Source organism: Phoenix dactylifera, chromosome 9 (genome assembly GCF_009389715.1).
Source record: "Phoenix dactylifera cultivar Barhee BC4 chromosome 9, palm_55x_up_171113_PBpolish2nd_filt_p, whole genome shotgun sequence".
NCBI lineage: Eukaryota > Viridiplantae > Streptophyta > Magnoliopsida > Arecales > Arecaceae > Phoenix > Phoenix dactylifera.
The window spans coordinates 6,457,241-6,467,824 of record NC_052400.1 but is presented as its reverse complement, the minus strand read 5'-3'; the positions used below and the strand labels follow the sequence as shown (position 1 = coordinate 6,467,824).

The following is a 10,584-nucleotide window of genomic DNA, read 5'->3' as shown; positions in this document are numbered from 1 at the left end:
TTGGTTGATTGGCCTGAAAAAATTAGCTGGGTTGATTGAAATCCGAAAAACAATCAAAAGGTTTTGGTTGATTGACCAAGAAAAATCAATTGGGTTTGGATGTGAACTTGAAAAACATCTTGCATATTTACTTACTGCTTACTTGTTGAAATCATTATTCATTTGTTAAACATTTAATTCTATTGCATTATTTATCAAAAAATTTTGAAAAACCCAATTTACCCCCCTCCCTCAGAGGGCATCATTGGGCAACAAATGATACTAAAGCCTAATACTTGAGCCACTTATTGACCTAATCGTCCAGAGTTAAAGATCTATGGCAGGCCTAATACTTGAGCCACTTATTGACCTAATCGTCAAGAGTTAAAAATCTATGACAACCCCTGTTAATACCTCTCTTGCCGAGGAACAATCCACAAATAGACTCTCTCCATTTATTGGCACATACTACACTTTTTAGAAAGCTCGCATGCACATTTTTATTAAATCACTTAACTATGACATATGGAATGCTATAGTAAATAGTCCTCTCACACCTACAAAGATTATTGATGTCCACTTCTTCCCAAACCCAAAAAAAAATGAGATAAATTTGATAAAGAGATAGCTCAGCTGAATGCTAAAACAATGAATGTTTTATACTATTCTCTAGATGCTAATGAATTTAATAAAATATCTACTTACTCTTCTGCTAAAATAATCTAAGATAGGTTGAAAGTAACTCGCAAAGGCACTAACTAGATTAAAGAATCTAAAACTAATATGCTTGTTTACAATTATGAACTATTTAGAATAGAGTCTTGTGCCAATATCAGATATATTTACTAGTTTCACCAATGTTATCAATGGCCTTAAATGTCTTAGAAAATTATATACTGACATTGATTTGGTAAGGAAGAATCCAAATCATTCCCAAGAACGTGGGAAGCCAAAATCACTGCCATTCGAAGGACAATCTTTTAGCTCACAGCAAAATAAAAATATAACTTAGGGTCTTATCAAGCACACACTAATGTCTTATTTAAATTTGATGACATTTACCCACAAAACCCATGGGAGATCAATTGCTTTATATTGCAGAAGACTACAAGCAAAATCAGTCATCTGCAAGGAGCTATCCCCGTAGGAGCAGTTTTGGAAACTCATGCAGCAGCATCAACTTTCTGAGCTTTATTAGATTGCCTGACACCTGAATCTGTTTCGCGAGTACGCTTGCCACCAATATGCCTCCCACCTCTACTGCTTCTAACCCCTCTGCCCCTGTGACATTACATCAGATTAAAGCTTCTGTTAAGGTCTAGTATCTCACTGTAAGGAATCTCTCAGACTATAGAACAGAAGATAGACGAGGTGCATTTTACCTTCCTTTGCTGCCTTTATTTTCCCTGACTCTCTCCTGATTACCACGGAGCAAGTTCCAGTACTCCTTTTCAGCATCACCTGAAACCGAAGCATCCAAAGAAATTGGTTTTAAACGCAAGGTCTGGAATAATCTGCTTTCTTCAGTTTGGATTTTCCAAAAAAAAAAAAACAAATAGATGTATGAATTTTTCTAATCATAAAAGTCCATATGTATTATTCCCTCATTGTATGTATCCATTTTTAACAACATTAATTTTATATCTAGTATATCAATATGAATCCAAGTTCAATTCCATCATAGGAACATATTCAAGATTTTTCAAAAAAAAAATATAAGCTTTTTAATATTTGAATTTACTTAATTGCAAAGGATCATATGCTTTTTCAACAGAATTTTATGACTAGTATATCAATATGAACCATTCATATATCAGGCATTAGCAAGAAAGACAGAAGTAAAATCCACAAAAATGTATTTATGCTGTAGCAGTAAACCCCATTTTTGCATTGCCATTTTATAATGGAGTCGCAATTTCTTAACCATATGAGTAAGCATGCACCAAGATTGATGCCTGAATAGCTTATAGCTGGGAGCCAGCATATCTAGTGAGTAGTGACACAAACCCCATCACTCTGGAAGGTACATTGGCATCAATATCAAAGAAAATGTACAGCCAAGCAAAATAATGGCACAGTCAGAATTAATGAGAAAGGTTTGGTCTAGTTATGATTTTATAGTTCTTGAATACTAAAGGAAAAGGAAATGTTTTTATGTTAGCGGAGGAGAAGACTTGTGTGCAAAGACTTTGAGACAGAGGGCATAGCAAGCAACATACCAGTCAGGGCTTCTAAGGTAGCAATATAATTTTTCACGATCAAGCCACCTTCTTCAGCAAGCACTGCTGCTGCACGAGCTTTTGTAGCTGCATCAGGATCCTCAAAACGAATGTATCCTGATTCTTCTCCCATTCTATAATCAATAAACTTCATAAACAGAAGAATCAGATAAAATTTACAGGAAGACAGCAAGAAATGAAAACAATGCATACAGGAGACCACAAAATCCTAAGAAATACATAAAAGCAGAAATATTTCCCAAGTATTACAATTTAATTACAAGAATACCAAAACAAACTTCATCCTCCAAATACTCCTATTCTTGGAGCAAGGGACATACACTGGGATCTCAGCTTGTGTTATGGTTCATGTAAGTTTAGTCACTTGGGGTACACCAATTAAAGAAAGACTCCAAGCTCCCAGTATCCTGTTCCCAACCACATTCTATTTCCAATTCTCTCTCCCTAACTGGTATATTTCCTATGCCTCCAGATGAAACCAATGCGATCAGATATAATAGGTGCTCATGAGAGTCTTTGCACCTTCCTTTTCTTAACCTTACCAGCACAGATTCATTAATTCCCTTTGGGACTCTAAAGTTCTCTCTTACTTCAACTGACAGAACACGATCCACACATCTCACTTGGAATTTTATCAAATATTGACCAGACCAGACCCTAGCCCCTATGCCTAAAACACTCTCATGCATAAGAGTAGGAAAGAGTCCTCAGCTAGTTTGAATTCTGATAATCTACCCAGAAATTATTTATTCATCTTCACTATTTGACACTTGCTATGCACAAAACTGATTGATGAGGATTGAGTTTTTATCTTCTATTTGATTTTTTATTATTTAATTGAAATGATATTTTTGACATGTATGGTGCATGACTATTTCTAAAGGAATTCTTAGAAATGGCTCCAAGTCAAAAATATTTGTTTCCAATGAAATTTAATTGTTTAATGTCTGTAAATTGATAAATATGGAATCATAATGCTATGTGCCCAAATAATTGGAATGTCTTTATTAGTCCTTGTATTTTGCACAAAAGAAATTAGTGCACTCGTGGCACAGGGTTCGACAAACACAAGAGTTGGTCTAAGGCCTTACGAATCATAATTTTTCAATTATTTGGAGAAAGTTCATTGATATTATCCTCCTTGTATCATAAAGAGAGTTAATAATCCCTTTAATTCGGTAGTTCCCTAATCCATCTCCCTCAAAAATTGGTCCCCAAAAAGTGCACAAAAAAAGTATCTCATTAAAAAAGGGGGAGTATTTTTATACATTTTCTTATATAATTAATTAAAAAGCAGCTATTTTAGCCATTACCTAACAGTACCAAATCTTTATGCATTTACCATTAATAAATATAATGATGAAAGAAAGAGAGAGACATGCAAAAAGAAAAAAGAGAGAATAGCATAATCTTGTCTCTATATTTGGATGGCATAGCTGGCAAACCAGGTCAATGGCTGAATCAGTTTAGGTTGTAGTAAACATGATTTTGGCAAATCTGCTACTCAACTAGGTAAAAAAACACTATAATGATATCTTTCAATTGTAACTTTGCTATCAAATTTTCATTCCTGTAACTTATACTTCATATGTAGTCTGGTTATCTTAGCAATTAATTAGACTTATAAGAACCATCTGCATATCCACATGCAATTTTACAAGCATATGTTAAAATAGAAAAGATTACTAGCTGCATGGAAAACTGAAGGATATAGTAGATGCCAGATCAGGAAAAATTAAAAGTGCACTAGGACACAACAAAAATTTTGAAATAGCAGGAATGAAAGAGACTGAATCTACAATATACCTTAACAATTCCAAATTTCTGGAAGACTTGTTTCAGATCTTCCCGTGTAACTACAGTCTTGCCTGATGAACCAGTTGCACCATCATCTTTACTCTCTTCGGCAGCATCACCAGTAGCCACTGCTTCATTTTCTTGCACGTGATTTTTAGATGCATCATCTGAAGATTTCTCCTCCTTCTTATTAACATTTTCTAATATCTTCTGTTCACCCTCTTCATTGAGGCTTCCTGTAGAATTTGAAACTTCTGACTTGCAACCTTCAGTGGTATTGGTCACCTTGCCAGCATCTTTTTGTTCTGTAGATTCATCAACTTGGACCCTCTTCAACTTAAATGCAACTATTAGGCCTTTCGGATAGCTTTCACCAGATATTCCCCATAAAAACATATCATTTAAATTGAAAATTATAAACAAAAAATAAGTAGGTAAAAGGAGCAAAATGCTAAGAAAGAGAACTGCAGATGTTTACTTTCCATTTGAAGTATTTTTGTTAGAGCAATTCTTTTCGAATTCTGCCCTCTTTTTCTCTCTTTCAGCATCAAATTCCTTTCTGCATTACAGAAAGTAAATATAAAAAGTAAATACAAAGTAACACACATTTCAATCACACCTCACATCCCTAAATTGATAGAAAATGTTCCGGACATGGGTATTTCATCAATAAAGCAACTTATGTAAAAGCCCAAGGAACACAAATTTATTGAATCTCTGCACAGAAGCTTACTGATACACTAACATAGAATTACATGTAAAAGATAATGAAACATTATCATTTTTTTAACTGCTGATATATGGATTGTTGTAAACAAATTTTTGTGCTTCATAACCAATTGGAGGTGTTTCTTTCTCCTTTCTGTCTTTATTAACATGAGGATCTCGTCAAATGGATAAGAAATTATAAAGATGGTAGTTATTTCATGTTTGAAGTGTTAAGAAACAAAACAAGGATCATACTATAAGTTGTTCACTTGAGATTTTCTTGGTCCTAAGTTGATCCAAATAGTTCTCTCTTTTGTAAAGGTATACCAAGTCTGTAGTCATCATCAAACTATGTTCAAACTAACTGCAGCCAGTTTTACCAATATCATTGCTTATCGTTCCTTTTAGGGCTGCTTCCGATGTGATTGCAAACTTTTCTAATCCATTTCATAACTCACATCCACATGAACTGGTCTTTCACTCCTCATTTCGGACCCTTGAATGTATATATGCAAGCCATTCTGCGTACGGGAGTCTCATAACATCTTTTGTTGCAGATGCCATCTTTGCAAAAGTTTGTAAAATGGAATTGTTTTTGTTGCATAAGATTTATGTATCAACAAGGTACAACCTGGTTTTGTGTAACTTGGGCCAGGTTCATCAATCTTGGCTTAGACATGAGTGCTAATCTGGTCCCTAATATGAGGATCAGTTGTCTAAAGCAGGAACAGAGTAATATGATGGAAAGGATGCTTTACTTTTTAAAGATCATGAGTACAAAAGCGGGGGGACTACATCATTCTAATAATAAGCATAGGCTATATTTTATTAGGTTTTCTTAATTATAATGACATGAAGAATAACAGACTGTAATACTGAACCAAGTTCATTTTCAGTGAAATAAAGTTAGCTGTAGCAAATAAATAGAAAAAGTCAATGTCCTGAAACATCAAAAGAAAGTAAGACTTACAATTTTGAAGAGATAAATACGAAGAATTATATTGTATATGAAAAGAAGACATGCACCAAGGTCTTGGAAGGCTAGTTGTAGAGTGCAAAGGAATAAATATCACAGAAATGGCAACAAATGTTAATCTTTGGTTTGTAATGGAAAAGGAACCTTTACAGGTTTCATAATTTGCCAAAATAACAAAATTCTTAAAATAGGCTTATTATAATATAATTAAAAATTTAACTGTAAACAAAAAACAAGAACTCTTATCAAGAGAGTTTGTAACTAAATTAATATTTATCAAAATGTGGTCTAACGATGACATGGTAATCGAGAAGAAAATTCATCCCCTATGAGTATGCAAACTGATTCATTTACGTGAATAGCTGTTAGGGGTACAGTTTAGACATTGATGTGTATCTTAGAAGAATCATATAGAACAATACATATTCCATTGGATTCTCACCAACACAACACACAGCTTTTGCAACTTAATGGCCATGTATATCCTTTTATCGAGAATTCACAGGTTGCAACTTAAGGCCTATGTATTTAACCCAGTATTGAATAGTCACTAGCATTGCATGTTCTGAAGGATTTTGATCCATAAACTCAAATACACAAAGTATATACCAAAATGGAATCATAGATTCTATTCCAAATTTTCAGAAATTGATTTACATTTTTTCTGTTAAATCTTACCTTGATAAATTAATTTTCTAACATTAATCTATAACTTGGAGAGTATTATCGACAATTGTAAGAAATAATCATTTGCTCTCCAAACAGGTTTTCCTCAGTCAAGTCACAAGTCCATGGGAATCTGATTAGCACTTGCCTCCACATGAGCTTGTAACTATCGAAATAGATCTGTCCATTAACAGTAACTTAATATATGCAGCTGAAACTTTGGCCTTTGTAAGGGAGAGAGAATAATTATTAACCTTATCACTATGATAAACAGTGGTCAAAGTCAAAAACATTGAAATACATGTCATGAACGTTCATACAATATATTCATAATCACCACAGATTTCCACATTAGGAACAAATTCCACATCTACATACATCCTGAGAGTTGCACTGGTAAAATCAATAATGTATTTCTATGCATGACAAAGCATTGTATGATGACCATAAAGAGTCCTACTTGATGTGGCCTTGATAGATGATCCTCTTCATTCCACATCAAGAATGTCAAGAAAGTCCCCGAGTTCCAAAAATATTTATTCTGAAAAGTACTGACTATAAGGCCTTTGTTTCTAAGCTATATCTATATTTTGTGCATACGGAACTTTTTGTGCATCCATGTGTGCATAAACCAGTGCAGACAACCCGAAAACACTATGTGACGGCAATTACTGCAAAGGAAGTCAAAAGACAAAGCGTTGGGCCATGCGAGCTTTTCCATTACTTACGGACATGTGGCATCACCAAGCACATAAAGAATTTCTCCTTGTGTGAGATATAATTTAACATGAAAAACTACTCATTTGAAGCCAATTAACTTTCCGGTTAGCCAGGATTCCAGGTGTTTTGGCATTTCAAACACAATAACATAAGAGCTACAAAATTGATGGGATCACATTGACATAAATGAACAGAAAAGACGAACGATTGCATGATGTCAAATGCCACAACTTCAGTAAATGACTTATTTAGACAAAACAATTACAGCATTTTAAGGACTTCAATAACAGAAAAAGATACACGGACATAACAACATGTAAATTGTTACATCTAAGCAAGCATATGCCATATTAGGACACTTAAAAGCTAAGGTAACAGCTTCTAAATACTTCACATAATTAAAGCTTACTTTGGTTTTAATTCTAGCTCTGCTCCCGCATAAACCATGCTCTCCTTCAGAACCTTTTCCGCATCAACTTCTTCTGAAAATTCAATTAAGGCAGTGCCACAAAAGTGCCTCTTGTCTGCAACATGACAAGGTAGCCTCACACTGTTCACCTGCATCATATAATCAAAAAACAAAAGGAAAGACAATCAACACAAGATAAGGCCATTTGCACCTTCAGCATTGAAATTATCAATTTAAAGCACTAAAAACAATTAAACTTCTAGTGCTCCTCTTTCAACTGGCACCATAAATGCAGCTAGATTGAGGAGAGATAGGAAAGCTATGCATCATATTGATGGGTTTTGTGTGTGTGTGTGTGTGTGTGTTATTTCTATGTTGCTAAAAAGACTGTCAATGAGCAGAGGACATACAAAAGAGAGTCTACAGGTTAATAATTTTAAGCATCGCAGGTAACAAGTATTTCCTGGTGCAATTCGATGGACCAGATAAAATACATCAATGGACAAGGAAGCTTTGGTACAACTTTAGATCACAAAAGTTATGAACTAATTGAGGTCCCAGAAAACCTCAACCTTGGATACTGAAATATGATAATTTCTTTTATGAACAATAGCTTTTAACCAAAACGTAATCCCCCGCACCCCACCCCACACCACCCCCCCCAAAAAAAAAAAAAAATAAATAAATAAATAAATAAATAAACAGCATCTGCCTTATATTATATCAAGTCTATCCATTATCAGAAAATTACCAACATATAATACGAAGCTCGAACATGTAACCAAGATATCAAATAACTGAAACTGATAGTATGTAACTTGATCTCAAAGTGTGATACAACCGGCAGCAAATAGTAATTTACGATCAAGATTCAAGACAGTAACTGTTCTGGTTCAATGATAATAGTAAAATTAAGAGTGACTTATGTAGCTAGATCAAACTAATATGCATCTCACATGACCAGGTCTCTTCGACGCTAGTAGTTCGACTCAACTTCTAAGGATAAACAGTGACCATAAGTTTGCACTTAGTGATTTTTGTCTGCTGTCTTCTATCTAGAAAATAAATATTAGTTTGCAGCTTCTCAAATAAGCTCCCTTCACCTGTAAAAATACCTTGATGCAAAGCACATCTAAGGGCCCCTAAAGGTCATACATTATTTTTTTTTATATATCACAAAATATTAGTAAGCTCCACAAAGGAAACTTAACTTACTATATATGCTCATTTTGCGAAACATAAGGACTCCAAATTTCTTAAGTCTATGGTTAGAATGATTAATTTTTAATCAATGAAACATGGTGCAAGGTATAATTACATATAGGAGTGGCAGTTTATGACCTAACTCACCAAACTGACCCATGATTGACAATAGATAAGCAGGTTTATTCATTACATTAGCTTGGAATAAACAGGTCGAAGTCATAAATGGGTCAACCCAAGTTAACCCATTTATTGAATTGATCAGATTCAAATTGAGAGTCCTGACCTGTCTAACCTGTTTTGACCTAGTTAATACTTGGATCATGCCAACATACTTATGAACTGACCTATTTATGGTATGTTTAACACATGTAAACAGTTTAAGACCCGTTTAACTTGATCCAACCTGTTTATTAAATAGGTTATGTGGGTCGGCTCAGGTTACCTGTTTGTTAAAGAGTTATGGTTCCGTTTTAGATATTTGATTTGTCTAATAAATGGGCCGAATTTGGAGGTTGACAAGTATCCAACTTGAATCGTTGCCCATTACCACCCTATTAACTCAAGTATACAATGTCACAGAAATTTCTTTGATAAGATTTAAAGATATGAGAGCCATTCTCGTTTTAATGAATTCTAGACAAAACTTTAGCTGTCCACCCATGTATTATCTTGTTCTTTCCGTAAATACATGTCCAAAATGTCATATAAGCTGTTTCAAAACAAGAAAAATTGCGAATGAAGTAGTCTTCAATAAACAACTCTTGACAAGAAAATCATGGAGTTGACCTTGCCCTTTTAGTAGCCCAAGGAAGTGGACTTTTCAGCCATGATGTTGGTTTTTCGAGTAATTGATGATTGAGGACAAGGAATGCTGAACCAGCCCATACCGGCCGGTTCAGCCCGTACCGAACTGGTCCAGTCTCTGATCGGTCCGGTTCGAAGTTAAAAAAGGTATCGGACGGTACCGGCCCGAAGCGGTCCGTACTGATTCCAAAATTTTTTAAGCTTTTGGATGTGTGAACCAGGCCGAAACAGTGATACCGGTTTGTACCGGCCTGAACTAGTACCGAACCAGTCCGATGGCCAGCCAATACGCCTACTAGTACCGGTTCAGCAATCCTTGATTGAGGAGAATATGATTGATTAACTAAAGGTCTAAGATACATGATTTAAGATAGGCAATGGAGTAATTATTGGAGTCAAATGATTTTCTTAAATCAGTTCTTTGGAGCTTGCATGATGATGTGACAAGAGGTCCAGTGTTCTTCTCTTACTTAATGAGAGTTCAGTTAGCAGTATCATGGCTAAAGTTACTAATATTATACCATTTTTAAAGCTGGTATTCTGGACGCAACTTGACCTGCTTTCAACCTACCTAATTTAACCCATACATGAGACAAGAAACCTGGTCTGCTGCTGGGTTGGTTATTTGATATTTGTCATGTTGTCTGTTTATTTGTCCATAAATCTGAATTTAATGCTGTCTAAACTTTTACCCGTGTTGGTAAATTGATAGTTAAATGCTTAAGATCATGAATTAATCATTATTTGTATATATGTGTGTTTTTTTCACCTCACTTTGTTAAACGTTTGCCTTGTGCCTAGGCTCCAAGAAACCTTGGTGCCATTATGCTCCTTGAGTCTTAGATAACTTTGATCTGGTAGAATTAGTTTACCTATATTCCTTCCTTCTCATGGATTTCAAAGGGAAAGCTGTCCAGGTGATTTTAACCTGGGAAGAAAAAAGCCAGTGGAACATAACCAACAACAACTCATTTGTAAATAAGCCCTTGGAAGGCAGACCTAAAGACTTGATGTTCCAAAAAGGAGGAACTATATACAAGAGATAAACATCAAAAATATGTTGAAAATTAGCCACGATA

At 34.8% G+C, this 10,584-nt stretch overlaps 1 protein-coding gene across 2 annotated transcripts in view; it reads right to left on the bottom strand.

The window, feature by feature from the left end:
- Nucleotides 1-806: 806 nt before the first annotated feature.
- LOC103698659 (la protein 1) overlaps nt 807-10,584 on the bottom strand; it is an 11,868-nt gene continuing 2,090 nt past the window's right edge. The window contains exons 5-10 of one of the 2 annotated variants that reach the window (XM_008780699.4): nt 7,496-7,644; nt 4,495-4,575; nt 4,026-4,383; nt 2,199-2,346; nt 1,362-1,440; nt 807-1,287 (exon numbers count right to left, since the gene is read on the bottom strand). In XM_008780699.4, the coding sequence (XP_008778921.2) occupies nt 1,269-1,287; nt 1,362-1,440; nt 2,199-2,346; nt 4,026-4,383; nt 4,495-4,575; nt 7,496-7,644 (834 nt within the window). In that variant the 3' untranslated portion in view covers nt 807-1,268. The remainder of the gene's footprint in view (nt 1,288-1,361; nt 1,441-2,198; nt 2,347-4,025; nt 4,384-4,494; nt 4,576-7,495; nt 7,645-10,584) is intronic. The other variant, XM_008780698.4, reaches the window with a different exon arrangement.